This window comes from Macadamia integrifolia, chromosome 5, assembly GCF_013358625.1.
Source record: "Macadamia integrifolia cultivar HAES 741 chromosome 5, SCU_Mint_v3, whole genome shotgun sequence".
NCBI lineage: Eukaryota > Viridiplantae > Streptophyta > Magnoliopsida > Proteales > Proteaceae > Macadamia > Macadamia integrifolia.
Window position 1 is genome coordinate 23912668 of NC_056561.1, and position 16524 is coordinate 23929191.

Below are 16524 nucleotides of genomic sequence, written 5' to 3' on the forward strand. Positions count from 1 at the left end.
CCCCCAAAAAAAGAAGAGGGCAATGTGTTAGAGAAGGGGGCTAATGTGACAAAAAAGAATTGGATTGATCTTCTTCTTCACAGCCATGCCAAGTGACCAACTATTGGATGTATCTTGGACACATCCCCTCGCCTATTTCCCATGCTGTGTGTACATGGGTACTCCAGGGTACAGTAACAGATGTTGCATCCAACGGTAAGGTCCTTAGGTTCGAATTACTCTGGGGTACAGGTAAAAGAGGTTTGTTGTTGTTCCTTAGATTTTATATGTACATATGAATATTGAATACTGCCAAAGTGTAAACATGATAGGGGGACTCCCCCTATCGTGGTGTGTGTGTGTGTCAAGGGGTAGAGTTCCAGTTTATGTGTGTTTATGTCCTTAGTTGTTTAAGTTGTGAGAGTTATTTGCTTTAAGTTGCAAGGTGTAATTAGAATTTTTTATGTCCTTAGTTATTTAAGTTGTGAGAGTTATTTGCTTTAAGTTGCAAGGTGTAATTAGAATTTTGGACTCTTAGTGGTTTCCTACTAAGAGTCCAATGCTAGAATATATTATAAAGGTACTGCTAGACCACAATAGGATGTATTTCTCTCAATACTATCGTGCACTAGATATCCTCTCACTCTCTCTCGTTTCATCTCTCTTCTTTCTCTTCAACTTCTTCCTTCTATCCTCTGTGGAGACTGGTTATCCAATTCTCTGCTGCTACATGGTATCAAAAAAAGGTTAAATCAGTCTTTCACCACCCAATTTCTGGTTTGATAATCTCTCTTTTTTTTTCTTTTTTTTTTTTTTTTTGGGGGGGGGGGTGTTGAAGCACCACGCTTAGTATATGGGGCCTTACTTGTTGACTATCTGAAGATGAACTAGGGTCTCCTACCCTCTACTATCTGCCTCTGGTTCTCCATGAAGATATTAATCTAACAGCATCAAGTTTTGTCCACCTAATGCTGCGGTACCCTGTTTTGTGAAGTTTTTTGGCAGATTTATCTCCTGCAATTACTCTTCTTGAGACGAGAAGAGTCCACAGGAGGTATGGAATCACCCATGAGATGAGAGGATTCTCAGATATATCCACCAATAAATTACTTTGTACCAGAAGGCTCGGATCAGCTGCATATTAAGGTTGAAGAAAGCATCCAGAGAGGCATAGATATCTAAGAATCCTCATCTCATGGGTGCTTTGAAATCACCTCTGCTAAACTCAAAGGTGCATCCAACTACTTATTCTGGGCTCAAGCTGTTAGCACTTATATCACTGCCAAGCACAAAATGGATTATTTGATCCCCTCCAACGACTGCTAGCATATATTCAGAGTGGATATCTGAGAATGCCACAATACTTTGTTGGTTGTGAAACAATATAAAGCCTTATGTAGCTTCCAATACGATGTTTCACAAAACAGATAATGGTGTCCAGGATGACATCAACGAAACTTATTCTCAGGATAAGAACATGTCCAGAGTATATTGACTTATATGAAAAGTTCTTCTCCTTCAAGTAGCACGACCTCTCTATGAGTGACTACTATGGTTCCTTAAAAGGCATGTGGGAAGAACTCAATGTATACCAACCTCTCCCCACATATAATGAAGTCCTTAAATCTCAACGTGTAGAGTTCTAGGTTGCCAAATTTTTATCTGGGATGAATTCAGACTACCAACATAGTGAAAAGCCAATTGTTGACCGGTGAAAAGATACCTTCTATGAATGAGGCATTTTGTTGGTGCCAATATATCATATCTCCATCCTTCACCAAATCTGATTCAATCTCATCTACCCATACTTCGGCACTTATTTCCAATAGTGGGGTTGTCGCCGTGGCACTGGTTTTTATGGAAGAGATCGCAGTTCATGGGGAGGCCGAGACAGTGGCAGTGGTCGAGGTTGAGGACAGAAAATAGATCCAAGTATGCATCAGATGAATCATACATCTGGTGGTAGTCAGTTGGTTGTTCCATTACGTGACGAACTGCACAACTTACTTATGTGTATTCAACAGATGTCTGCCTCTACATCAACTGCTACCATTGCTCATCCAGTACTGGTGCACTTCTTGCCCCCTCTTCCATTACACCACAGGTTACCGACTTTGGTGCCACTTCCCATATGACTAGTAAGTCCTATGTCCTTTCTTCAGTTCCAAAAATTAATCAACCTTCTAAAGTCATACATGCTTATGGCTTGTCTACTCAAGTATCCACTTCTGATTGTGTTACTTTGTCTTCTCTTCCTATGTTGACATTTGTTCTTCATATTCCTAACTTGCCCTTTATCTAATATTTGTAAGTCAGTTGACTAAATCCCTTGACTGTTCTGTAACATTTTATCCTACCTTTTGTGTTTTTCAGTATCTCCAAACAAAGAAAACTGGCGGAGGGCATCAGAAGGATGGCCACTATCATCTCAATGATGTCATTCCTACCTTTGGCCCTATTGCTTCCAGTTTATCTTCTCCTCTCCAGTGGCAAAATTAGTTGGGACACCTTCTCCATCCATACTTCAACGTATAGTTCCCGTTTGCAATCATATCTCTCAACTTGAGAGTGAGGTGTGCGAGCTTGGAAAGCATCATTGTACTTTGATCCCTCCTCATTATGTTATTCGAAGTTCTTCCTTATTTTCCTTGGTTCATTTTGGCATTTTGGGTCCATGCCATGTCAAATGTCAATTAGGTTTAGTTTATTTTGTAACCTTTGTTGATGATCACTCTCGAGTGACTTGGTTATATCTTTAAAGGATTTACCCAAGTTTCTGCTTGTTCTTAAACAATTTCATAATGATATAAAGACTCGAATGACTTGGTTATATCTGCCAATACCAATACCGTCCCCTAAATCCTTGGTCCGTAGACCTTCCTAGCATATGACAAGGAGAAAATATAATATTTAAATTGGAGCATCAAACCAAGTGGGACTGAATCTGGAATGAGTTTTGGGTTTGCAATTAAAATTTTGATTCACTTTTTTTTTTCCAAACAAATAATGAGCCTACAAAGGGACCAGCATTAAAGTTTCCCTTGACAAGTGGACCTGAATTAAACTTAACTAAAATTTACGTTGTCAGTCTTCAGCTAGGCTAGATATGTTTTGTACTGAAAATATGGTAAAGGGCATATCCAGTGCACAAGGCTCCCACCACTGCGGGGTCTAGGGGGGTCATAATGTATGCAGCCTTACCCCTGCTTTGCAAAGAGGCTGTTTTGTGACTCGAACCTGTGCCCACTTGGTCACAATGGTAAGAGAACATAATCTAAGGAAAATCAGGAAAGCAGAATAGAAGGAAAAGCATAAAATGAAGAAATATGACAAGAAGGGCACGGAAAGAGAACAGAGCCGCAATGAGAAACAATCAAAGTTGATGATGGTATTGCCAATCAGATAGGAAAAGAACAAACCTTCCATAAGCCATCGCTTGCCAATATAACAAACTCTATAGTTGAATCAATAGGTACATGTCTTATGTCAGGCTCTGAGCTCAAATGGGCCTTAAGGCTTTGATCCCCAAATGCCCGTGCAACTGCAAGTTGGCCATTCACCCTGGGCACATCTCCTGAAATAAATATTGACATTTAGAACATTAATAAAACTTATAGCCTATCAATATGAGAAGCTAATACATAATCAATGAGATTTCTAAAATGATTGGCTGTTTGGCAAAGTTAAAAAGTCAAATGAAATAAGTGTACCTGGAAGAATAGTCACAAAACCACCCTGCTTCTCAATCCTTATTCGTTCATTGTGTGGTTCATGATCCACAGTGAGCTGATTTGCGGAGCCCCTTTCACACAATACAGCTCTGGAGTCCCCAATGTTTGCTACCCAAAAGTCTTTACCATCAATAACAATTGCAGTAACTGCTGTCGAGCCACCAGGACCCAACCGTGTTGCGTTTTCCAGAATGAATTTATCAGTTGCACAGTAAGCACTCTTTATTGCTTTCTCAGTGTCTTTCCAAAAATTTGGCTGGATTATACATAGGGAAAGAGTGTGAATAACCGTAATCTTGCACAGTGGTAGTAGGACTGAAAGGTGTGGTTTTTTTTTTTTTTTTTTGGAGGGGGGTGGTGTCCAGGAAGTAAAAGACTAAACCATGTCTATGAGATCAATAAAGTAAATGGAGGTATATCAGGCTTCAGTCTACTCTCAAGTGGTAGCTTACTATATTGGCCATCCAAAAGAACCCACAAAGCTTTACTTAAAAAAATAAAAAAAATAAAAAATAAAAAATAAAAATTGATAAAGAAAAATGTGCCAAGTAACTTTCAAGGAAAGTTTTTCGCCACAATAGTTAATATATATAGAGTTTCAAGTTTCTAATTAACCTCGCAATAAAATGATAATTGTCACAAAGAGAACAGCCAATTCAATTACAAAAAAGTCCCAGTTAGATATTTTGTACGCATTCACCTAACGAATTCCACTTCTTTAACACCATGCCATAGCAATATCTTCAATTGCGACCATTCACAAGCTATGAGCAACTGATATAACTACACCTACAAGGAGAAGTCATCCGTTCCTTTGTAAAACAAATAATGTTTCTTGCTCAGATGTAATCATGACCGATATTAAAATTGAAGCTGCAGAATGTAGAATATCTAGGAGTTGCCTATCTCCTATTACGGTATCATTTCTAGTTATCTAGGACGTTTTCTTCTTTAAATTAACAACCTGGGAATTAATATGAATGCAAAGAGGAGACGAAAGAAAATCAAAGGATTAGGAAGTAACTGAACCCTAAAAAAAAAAAAAAAAAAAAAACCCCCCCCAAAGGCGGGGAAGAATGTAATGTAATATATGTGTATACGTTACCTCCTCAAGTATATTTTTGAAAAGGTTATCTTTGAGATAGCTTGGCACACGATCTCCAAGGTGCCCATCAAAGATGGCGAACAATCCAAGCTCGTGATTCTTTATATTCTTGTACACCGCAACATGGTAGTCCTCCATGTCGTGACCTGATTTCCCTTCCACCAGGTGGAATCCATGTGAGACTCTGTTACTCGACGACTTGCTCCGCCCTTTGCCGGTGTCCGATGATGAGGAATTAAGACCAGCAGCATTCTTCGAGAATATCCGATAAACATGGAAACATGAAAAATCATCAGAAACATCACAATTGATATCCAACCAACTGGAAGAGAAGAAATTCATAGACATCCCCAAGCAATTTCTTATCAAGACTATATATTATATAAGGAAGACCATTATATATAGTAATGGGAAAGCAAAGTTAAAAACAATGACAAACGATGGAGGGAAAAGGAAAAGAAGGGGAGGTGCGATTTTTCCTCTTTTTTTTTTTTTTTACTTTAAAGGCGGAAGCTCGGGAATGAACATGTACCTTGATCATACTAAGGAACTCGTTTTTCTTTCCAGCGTTAGTGGAAGCGTTGGAAACGAACTGTTTCTCCATATCTAGAACATAAGCCTCAACAGCCCTTCTTCTTCTTCTTCAGTCTATCGATCAATCAATACTAAAAAGGAAAATAAACAAAGAAACAGATTCGTAGAAAGAGAAGAAACAAAGGATTTTCTAAATTGATTGAAGGAATGCCGAGAACCAAGTAAAATATAATAATGAATCCGGAAAAGAGGGATTGTTAAATCTATATGAGCACAGGAAAGAGCAGAGGGTTGGATAATCGATGGTATTGCGATGAAAAAGAAAGACAAAAAGAAGCGTATTCAGATGAAAAAAGAGGAGTAATAAATCAAAGAGAGAAAGCAGGAAGAGAATCGGGACCTTTCTTGACCTAACCTGCCTTGTTGCCTGTCAGAGCCTTCAACTTCAGGAAAATAATCCTCTGTAATCCTCTGATTTTGATCCTCAACTTCAGGCGTCCTGTGATGAACCTGGAAGACTGAAAGGATATGGAAATAAAAAGAGAGAGAGAAGCGCAGAGTTGGACTTGGGGCGGTGAATCAAATCAATTAAAAGCTGATAAAAATCATAATCTGAAAAGAGTTCGAGGGGTCTTCTGACTTCTGAGGAATCGTCATATCTGAGAAATGGACCTTTTCCGTGTGGTCCCTCCCCTCCCCTCCCCCCAAGAACCCACCCCACCTCGGCTCTATCTAGTCTTCTCCTCATCCCTCTCTCTCGTTCTGTTGGCTGAGGCATGTTTCTTTTGCTCCCTCTCATCGTATCCCGTTTTCCTTCCTTCCTCCTATGAACCTTCCTAGTTCGTACGCCCCTGACTTCCTTCGTCAAAACGACGGAAATTCAATTTTTAAACGATAACTTTTTCCACACGGCAAAGTGGAAATATGATGTGGTGATCAAATCATTCAAGCAAGCCATCAAGTGTTTCCGATCAGAACCGCCCTTTTTCATTTTTTTGGTAGAATCCAAATCGCCCTTCAAATCTAAGATTTCAGCAATTTCTTATATTTAAAATCTTATAATCGGCTGTTTCAAATTGGGCAAAATCCAATTTCAATCCAAATTAATCGAATTCTAATTTTTTAATGGTAAGGTGATGAGATAAATAGTTGGATATTTAAAAAATTATTTAAATAAACCACGTGTCATAATTGTCCAGAAGTCAATCATTTATGATCTCATCTAAAACCATACCCTTCCTTCCTACCAAAAAAACATATATCTAAAACCATTCTCTCTCTCTCTCTCTCTCTCTCTCTCTCTCTCTCTCTCTCTCTCATTAACTTTCTAGGTAACAAAGTTAAGTGCCTGTTTCTTAGCGTCACCTTAAAAAATCAGAATAATTCTTCTATTGAAAAAAAAAAAAAAAAGCATAGTAAACAGCATGGACTCTACACCAAAACATAGGAAGGGGTAAAAGTGAGAAATGAAAATCCTATATGTTTGTACATGCGCTTCCATTGATCACCTCGTTACTAAAGGGATTACACTAGCTTTTAGGAAACCCTCTCCTAGTTTTCATTCGTCTATACTCTAGATGTGGATTGAAATTGCCAATTTTAAGGCCACCTCACTCTTGCTTCAGTTTGTAAATCTTATATATAATATTAGAGACAATGCCTCATTATTAAAGATAATTAATCACGTGCCTATTATATACACCAATGCATAAGTCAATGTGTTGCTGCCGAAAATCCGTATGAGCTGATCCTGCACAAATGCAGAAGGCAGAGGCTCGGATGTTTATCCGGGGTTAGTCCTCCGACGCCCAAGTTAGAGATTGGCCACACAGCTTTTCACAAGGGTAATGGTGAGGGTTTTTCTGCATACCTTTCTTCCTCTGCTCGGGCCCTCTCTTATAGTCCTTAGGGTTTAGGGTTTCTCTTTTCCTTGGAGGAGTCCTCCTCGGGTCCGCCTCCTTTCCTCTTCGAGTCCTACTCGGAAACGTCTTATCCCCTTTGTGGGGAATATTCTCTTCACGTGGTTGACGCGCTCAGACTCCTTGCAGACTCTAACAAGTGAGCGACACATGTCCTCTCCTTAGATACCACGTGTTCTTACCCTACTGGGCAATCAATTTGGCCATATCAGTAGCCCCCTTACTCTCACCAGGAGGCTCTTCCTGTGGGAGTAACCAAGTTTTTCATTTTTTTTTTTCGTTCATGCATCCCTTCGCCCTTATTCCTTCAGCTTCAACCTTAGTTCTGCTTGAGACTGAGACCTTCCATCAGGTCAGCTCGGCCTTGGCCTGAGCGCCCAACCGAGGTAGGGACCTTCGGTCAGGTCAGCTCGGCCTCGGTCTGAGCTCCCAACCGAGGTAGGGACCTTCGGTCAGGTCCGCTCAGCTTTAGCCTGTGTCCCAACCTAGGTGAGGACCTTCGATCAGCTCCGCTCGGCCTTGGCCTGAGCTCCCAATCGAGGTAGGGACCTTCGATCAGGTCAACTCGGCCTTGGCCTGAGCTCCCAGGCAAGGTTGTGACCTTCAGTCAAATCCTCTCGGCTTTGGCCTGAGCCCCCAATCGAGGTGAGGACCTTCAGTCAGGTCTGCTCGGCCTTGGCCTGAGCTCCCAATCAAGGTTGTGACCTTCGGTTAGGTCCGCTCGGCCTTAGCTTGAGTTCCCAACCGAGGTGAGGACCTTCGGTCAGGTCCGCTCGGCTTTAGCCTGAGCCCCCAACCGAGGTAGGGACCTTCGGTCAGGTTCGCTAGGCCTTGGCCTGAGCTCCCAACCGAGGTGAGGACCTTCGGTCAGGTCCGCTCGGCTTTGGCCCGAGCCCCCAACCTAGGTGAGGACCTTCGGTCAGGTCCGCTCGGCCTTGGCCTGAGCTCCCAACCGAGGTTATGACCTTCGGTCAGGTCCGCTCGGCTTTGGCTTGAGCCCCCAACCGGGGTGAGGACCTTAGGTTAGGTCCGCTCGGTGTTTGAGATTTTAAATGTAACCGCAAGCGTACGGATCAATGTAGCTATGGGTCGAACTCAGGGAGAGCAGCCACTTTATTTTTTTTTCTTTTAATAATACGAAAGTGAACCTATTAATGGTTGTGATCTAATTCTAATTACCGTCCTAAACATATGTATCTAAAATAACGTCCTAACTATTCGTCATCTAAGAATTTAAAGACACAAGCCATGCAATTAAAATTAAATAAATAAATAAGTGAAAATAAACAACCCACACAATTAAAAATAAAGGAAAAAAATGTTGAAATAAAAATAAAGTAAAAGAAAGGGGAGAAAGCTAGAGAGAGACTCACAAGTAGGTTTCTCTACTTAGCCCGAGGGATGCATTATAATATGAGCGTCCCTACTTGACCAGAGAGTCACTCTTACAAGGGTTACTCTACTTGGCTTTAGGGAAAGGGAGACAATTAAAATAAAAGCAATAAATTGATGGTTCTATGGCTAGGAGGGGCAAAGCCAACACATACACTACCCATGAACCTTGGGGGAAAGGGACAGCAATAATGTAACGACTGAAATTAAAATCCTAAATTAAGAAAAAAAGGGTAGTCAGAAGAGGGAATGAGAGGGGAGAGAGAAGACTATTGAGGGAGTCTACTTACATGAACTTCAACCCTTGAACTGAAAACTTGATCAATTTGAGATACTACTAGTACTAAAAACCAGATCTAGAATAAACCAAATCTGAAATTTCTAGTACTAGAGAAAACAAATCTGAAGAAAAAAATTGAACTTGAAAGACATGCTTCATAGCTTGTTCTTGTCACCTATAACTAAGCCTAGAACTAGAACTTGAAAATTACAACTTCAATTACTTAAATAATAAAAATAAAAGACTGAATCAAAAATAAAAGTGCTTGCATTAATTGAATAAAAGAACTTACAAAAATGTTTAAAGCTTAANCCAGATTTAGAATAAACCAAATCTGAAATTTCTAGTACTAGAGAAAACAAATCTGAAGAAAAAAATTGAACTTGAAAGACACGCTTCATAGCTTGTTCTTGTCATCTAGAACTAAGCCTAGAACTAGAACTTGAAAATTACAACTTCAATTACTTAAATAATAAAAATAAAAGACTGAATCAAAAATAAAAGTGCTTGCATTAATTGAATAAAAGAACTTACAAAAGTGTTTAAAGCAAAAACCTAGAACTAGAGATAGAGAATGAGAAAACTAGAGAAAAGATAGAGCAAAAAAAAAAAAATAAACCCTAGAAGAAGAATGAATTAGTGAGGAAGAGAGGGACAGTTTTTTAGAGTTTTGTGGACTCCCTTTTATAGGGAATAGGAGAGAGAGAAGGACATCCAAGGGTGGATCCCCTTGGATGATTTTGTGGTGAGGTGGAGGAGAGAGAAGAGAGAAAACGTGTGGGGAGATCTCCCACGATTTACTTGCTTTTTTTTCCCTATTTTTTCTCTTTTTTCTATTTTTCTCTCTCTTATTGCACAAGAAACCCCCCTTGGCCGATTTTCCTTGCATCGATTTGGACAATATTCTATTTTAAATGGAAAATTCCATCCATGCCCTTGTCTTTTCTTTTCTTTTCTTTTCTTTTCTTTCTTCTTTCCTATTTTTTGTCTTTATTTTCTCTATCTTCTTCAAACTTGCGTACAACTATCTTGGCCGACCTCCTTTGAGTGATGAGCAGGAGAGAAAATATTCTAAAAAAAACCACAACAAAATAGCAGCTAAGAGGTTCGAACTTGAGACCTCCTAATAAGGAAGAGATTTTACACACCGCAACTCACCAACTACGCTAGGTAGTTGTTGTTACCAAAAACAAATCTTCAATCACTTAAGAATGTGGTCCATTGATCCTTATTGGCATTTGGAATATTTCTTATACCCTTGGGACAACTGCAAACGGGCTGGTTCTGCATCTCAGTTCAGTTCTGATCCATTATTCTTTTTCTTACCCGAAAAGAATAATCACTTGTACGGTTGACCAAACGAATGTGTACTTTTAATTGAACACGTCAATCTTGCTCAGAATTTCGTCCTCTTCGTAATCATAAAAAGAAATAGGACCTCTTTACGTGTAAAATTGGAGATATAGAGCCCGGTAGTCCTTAAGGCATTGAAAGTATAAAACTTGCAAAAAGAGAGTAAAACCGAAGGTAGCTCCATTCTAAATATGTAAAATGCATGATTTACTACCCTAGATTTCACACATAAATGTGCTCATCACCTCCTGATTGAAAGGTCTTCGCCTCTTGAGTTACAAGCTTTCTCTGATGCGGATTGGGCTGGTGACTCATCTGATCGCAAGTCTACAGGGGGCTATGCAAATTTTCTAGGATCCAACCTTCTGTCTTGGTCTTCTTGCAAGCAACGTACAGTTGCTCGCTCATCCACAGAGGATGAATACAAGGCCCTGGCTGATATAGCTGCTGAACTAATGTGGCTCCAATCCCTCTTTCGCGAGCTTGGTGTCTCCCTTCAACGCCCTCCTATATTATGGTGTGACAATATAGTGGGAACTTACCTCTCTGCGAACCCAGTGTTTCATGCTTGTACCAAACATGTGGAGATCGATTTCCATTTTGTTTGTGATAAGGTGGCCAGAAAGGACCTTCAGGTTCAGTTCATCTCCACTCTTGATCAAGTTGCAGATATTTTCACCAAGGGTCTCCCTTCCAAGCGTTTTCAGTTTCTTCGTGACAAGCTGAAAATCCAACCCGTCGAATTGTCATCTTGAGGGGGTGTATCAATCCACGTAGGATCCCAGCTGTATATTCTAGCAAATCCTAGTTATCTTGTATACTAGGATTAGCATCTTTCCATTACCTTGTATTCTAGGATCCATATTGCATGTGAATGGTAAGCCAGAAATTCATATCGTTTGTGAATGGTAAGTCCTCGCTCAATATTGTGTATTTATTCTCCTCTTCAATGGAATGAAATACAGAATCATAAAACCCTAAAATACCTATTCTTTCACCTTCTTATGTTCGAAGTCTGAACAAGATGAAAAAAGGATGAAAGAATGAATAAATAAAACATGTGGGTCCACTCCCACCTATTCTATTATGTGATTCCAAGTAAAAGGGACTCCAACGGGACTCCATTCTCCTTATCTTATTCGACACGTGTACTGTAACAATTGTATAAGGACCATTAGGTGCTTGTGTTACAGTTAGACCTGATCCGGACTCAGTAAAATATACTTTTTTTTCTAAGAAGGCTAAAGTAACATTTCGTACTTCGTTTAGAAAAAAAAAAGTAATAAGAGTGAGACTGAACGAAACCATGCAACCATGCAACTGTAGAAAAAATAAAGGTTGATGACTCAAGGGTGGGCCTCCTATTCTTGATGGGGAGATCAGGGGCATATAGGGATGGATAGCTCAAAGAGAACGCCTCATCAGAATAAGAGTATAATCAATTCCTTGTCCTTGAAAGGAGAGACATATTCTTTTGTTGGATCCCTACTTTCCCTTGATTGGCATCATTCGTCTTTGAAAATTGTTCGTGAAATCTTTGATTCCATTCTGAAAGATGTGATGGAATGAAAAAGACCAGGCAACAGGTTTACCCACCATCGTTTTAGCAATGGTTACTTACGTGTCCTCAATGTATGGTTATTTTAAGAGTGATGTAATTAATTATAGAAAGTTACTGGCCAACATGGAATGGTGGTAGTGTAGAGATTACTAGACGTTACTACCAAAAGAAAAAGTTAAAGACGTGAAAGGATTGGGATAAATTATGACTAAATAGAAAGAGAAGTGATGTAAGAGCTAATTCTTATCAGCCAATTAATTAGTGGAAACAATATATTACAAGGGAGTTCTTCGAATAATTATCTTAAATTTTTATTCGTGAGAAAGATTTCAGGCTTAGGATTTCTCCGTAAAGTCAAGAGGTGGCTTACCTTCGTATTAATCAAATTCTAGTAATTTTCATATTTAATCTTTATATCTACATTCTTATATTATTACTCCCACAACTTGTGCAGGTATTCTGAATGTTACTTGGTTCCGTGGTCCCTGTGATTAGTCACTGACGGTGCCGAAATGATGGCCACACCCCTATAAAGTACAAATATCTCATGTCCTATTGATGCCCTTGCATGCTCCCTCATTGGTCCACATGTTGGTGTAGGGACCACACGATCAGATAGCATTCTTCTCGCAAAGCATTCTTAAAGCTTATATGTTATATGTAATTAAATCGGAATTGGATTAGTCCAATCCTTAGAATTGAAATTGATTGCAATTATGGGTGCAAATTTGACCCTGTGAGCTTAGACCACCTTTGGTCCTCCCTGAGCCCGAAAGGGCTTGGGATGGATTTTTCAACCCTCAAGATGGGACAAGGTTGGATTTTCCAGGCATGAGACCAAGGCTGGACTAGACTAGGATTGAGGCTTCGTGGTGTCCCAACGTAGCCTTATTTTATGTTATACTACAAATTCTACTTTGAATATTGAAGATATGCTTAAACATGTGTTGAGTATGTTTGATATAATGCAAATGGATTTGTACATCTTACCCAACCCTCCAACCCCAAAAAAAATTGTAAATCTTATTTATTTTTAATAATTGGGTGAATTGACTTGGGATAAGATTAATTCTAGTTATGAATTAGGATGATTCTTGAAAGTATTAAGGTCAAGGCAAATCAGGGTCAGCCATGAATGGCAAAACAAGATCAATGTCAAAAGGATCAACCCAGCCCGATCCAATAAGGACCAATTAGTGCAGGCTTGGATTGGACTAGGCTGAGCTTGGTAGGGTTGGGCCTGGGTTGAGATTTTTAGGTTGTGACTTAGGGCCAAGGTAGGCCTAGACTAACCTAAGGGGATCCAGGGTTGAGCTAGGGTTTTACAACGGCCCGGCCCGGCCCAACTCAGTTTATTGCAATCCTAGTCGCAATTGATCTTTTTTCTGGATGATCTGATTCAGCTGGATTGAGGGTTTTTCTCATCGTTAAATTTTTAGATCTGAGGATCCAATTCTAGGGTTTTTGAGAACGATTCTCATATCGAAATCGGCACTAATCTATTCAATCGCGACTCTAATTTGCATTTTGAATCGGAAAATTCCAACCGTTGAATGGATTTTTATCTTGAAATATATCTTAAGCTTTAGCAACGGTTTAGATATCATATGTTTCATCATGTTAGCATTAAAAAAATAAAAATTTGAGAAACAAAAGGAGGAAGAGTGTTTGGGGCTTTTCACCTATGTTTGAAGAAAAATTACAATGGAGATCTTTCAAGAACACCCAACCGCGCGGTAAGAACACTCGCCCAAAAACCCTAATCTGAAAATCCCAAATCACACTTTCTTGTTCAACAAGATGATATTGTAAATATATACTCTTTCAAGTCGAATCGATCCATCAAATCATGTCCGATCAAATCGCATTGCATCTCGTATGGGGGTTCTATATTTATCGTCTTCCTTAGAAACTAAGCCAAATAAAAGAAGAGGCGTGCACACGTCATTTGGTCTCTATTGATCCTTTTTACCATGGCAAGCAAAACCTAATTATGATGGAAGCATAAACCCATCTTCAAACCCTTCCTCCAGCCCACCCGATCCAACCAACCCAACCAACATGGATCCAACTCCTAATCTCTCCTCATCTTCCTCACCCGATTGTGATCCTCCTCCCACCAACTTGTGTCATCCCATGACCCCCCACTTTCACACGGGGTCTCTTCCCCCCCCCCCCTCTCGATGTCTAAACGTAGCGGCATCTATTCCAATCACCTTGGCTAAGGTTGAACCAACATATTATACATAGGTTGTACGCTCTGTTCACTGGCGTCAAGCGATGTAAGAGGAATTTGATGCTCTTCTTCAAAATGGTACATGGGATCTAGTTCCTTCTTCATCTTAGAATGTGATTAGGTATAAATGGGTTTTTCGCCTTAAACGTAAGGCCAATGGCTCAATCGAACGCTACAAAGCGCCATTGGTGGCAAAAGAGTTTCATCAACGCCCTGGGGTCGATTATAATGAAACATTTTGTCCTGTTACAAAGGCCACTACAATACGTCTTGTAATGTCTCTGGTTGTGACGTTCAAATGGCCCTCGAAGCAATTTGACATACAAAATACATTTTTACATGGTAAACTTGAAGAAACTATCTTCATGGATCAACCACCAAGATTTATCATTCCAGAGCATCCAACTCATGTTTGCTGTCTTCGAAAGTCACTCTATGGCCACAAGTAGGCTCCACATGTGTGGTTTAGTTGTCTAAGTGGCTTTCTTCTATCTTATGGTTTCACTGCTTCAAAAACAGATACGTCTCTGTCTATTTTTCAAAAATTCATTGTTATTTTTTTTTTTATCTATGTTGATGACTTGATCCTCACTGGTAATAGTGATTCTACTATTGCAACACTTGTTCACCATTTGGCCACAATCCCTGCACAATATGTGGCCGCACCAATCATCAGACAGACACCTGCTACTATTGGCAACAGAACACCACCAAACTAGCCCTACTCCCTACCTCACACCATCCCTACCATCACTTCCATCCCCCCCCAACACCTACCACACTATGGCCAACCCTCTAACCCCCTTATGAACCCCACGCCTCCCCCACCTCAACCATTCCCCCACCATCCACAGACCTACACCACCTCCTAGATACCTGACATCGGTGCCACCCATCATGCCACCTCTGACCTCACTCAATTCTCCACCTATGATCCATACACAGGTAACAACCAACTCTTAGTTGGTAATGGTAAGGGGTCTTCTATTTCTCACATTGGCAATACTTCCATTTCGTCTTTTTCTAGTTCTTTCTCTCTTTCTAATGTCTTACATGTTCCCTTCCTCATTTGTTCACTACTTTCTGTTCAGTAGTTCTATTGTGAAAATAACGTATTCTTTGAATTTCATTCTTCTTATTTTTTTGTGAAAGATCTGGAGACCAAACACATCCTCCTCACTGGACATAGCAAAAATGGCCTCTATTTGGTTTTAGCACCACCTTCTGTTCACATAGTCTCTGCTTCATCATATGGTTGTTGGCATCACCATCTAGGGCATCCTCATGAAAGGGTTCTCCACCTCATGCTTCCTGGTCATCAGCTCGTCAAGCCTCCTTCTCTTTGTTTGGCTTGCCGAATGGGCAAAGCTAGTCATCTATTGCTACAGGAAACTAGTTCTCGTAGCTCTTCTCCTTTAGACCTAATTTTTAGCGATGTATGGCGTCTCCACCCCACAGTTTCTTCAAATGAAAACCGTTATTTTATTATTTTTGTGATGACCACACTAAATATATTTGGTTCACTGCTTCAAAGTTAAAATCTAATGTTTATTCTGCTTTTCGAACCTTTCAGGCCTTGGTGGATGTCAGTTCTCTCGCTCCATCAAGGCTATCCAAACTGATTGGAGTGGAGAATTTTGCACTCTTCCCACTTACTTTATCAAGCTGGGCATTCAGCATTGACTCTCTTGCCCTCATACTGACGAGTAGTAGGGAACAGTTGAACGTCATAATAGGCATATTGTTGAAATTGGGATTACCCTACTTTCTCACGTTTCTGTTCCCCAAGCTTATTGGGACTATGCCTTTGAAACTGCGGTGTTCCTTATCAACAACATGCCATCCTCTGTCATTGGCAATAAATCCCCCCATCAGCTCATCACATGCACTTCCCCAGACTACTCTTTTCTCAAAATCTTTGGATGCCTTTGCTACCCTTGGCTTCGTCCTTACAATCATCATAAGGTAGAACCTTGTTCTGCACCTTGTGTCTTCTTAGGCTACAGTCCCTCCCATCATGGTTACCGTTGTATGGATCTCATCACTCATCGCATCTACATCTCTCACCATGTTCTGTTTGATGAATCCACCTTCCCCTATCACAATACCCCAACCCCTCACACCCCTCCCCCACCTACACCTAGCCTTTCCCCATGGGCCATCACCCCCAATCTCCCCTACCCTACGCCAACCCAATCCACCCCTCCTACACCTCCCCCAGTGCTCCCTCCCCCTACTACACCAGACCTGCCCTCTCCTAACCCATCCTCTCCCATTTCCCCCTCCTCCCCTCACCCCCCACCTCAAACTGTCCCTAACCCTGACTTCTCTACCTCACCTCCCTGCGCACCAGAGCTCTTACTGACCTCTATACCAACCCATTGACCCTCTCCACTATTTCAACACACCAACCCACTAAACCTACATGCTTCTC

At 40.5% G+C, this 16524-nt stretch overlaps 1 protein-coding gene across 3 annotated transcripts in view; it reads right to left on the minus strand.

The window, feature by feature from the left end:
• The window catches only part of LOC122079746 (probable protein phosphatase 2C 44), a 7096-nt gene extending 1040 nt beyond the window's left edge, over window positions 1–6056 (minus strand). The window contains exons 1-5 of one of the 3 annotated variants that reach the window (XM_042646454.1): window positions 5777–6056; window positions 5348–5480; window positions 4816–5067; window positions 3690–3966; window positions 3399–3553 (exon numbers count right to left, since the gene is read on the minus strand). In XM_042646454.1, coding sequence (XP_042502388.1) covers window positions 3399–3553; window positions 3690–3966; window positions 4816–5067; window positions 5348–5419 — 756 coding nt within the window. In that variant the 5' untranslated portion in view covers window positions 5420–5480; window positions 5777–6056. Of the gene's footprint in view, window positions 1–3398; window positions 3554–3689; window positions 3967–4815; window positions 5068–5347; window positions 5481–5749 lie in introns of all 3 variants that reach the window. The other 2 variants (XM_042646453.1, XM_042646455.1) reach the window with 2 other exon arrangements.
• Between the last annotated feature and the right edge of the window lie 10468 nt (window positions 6057–16524).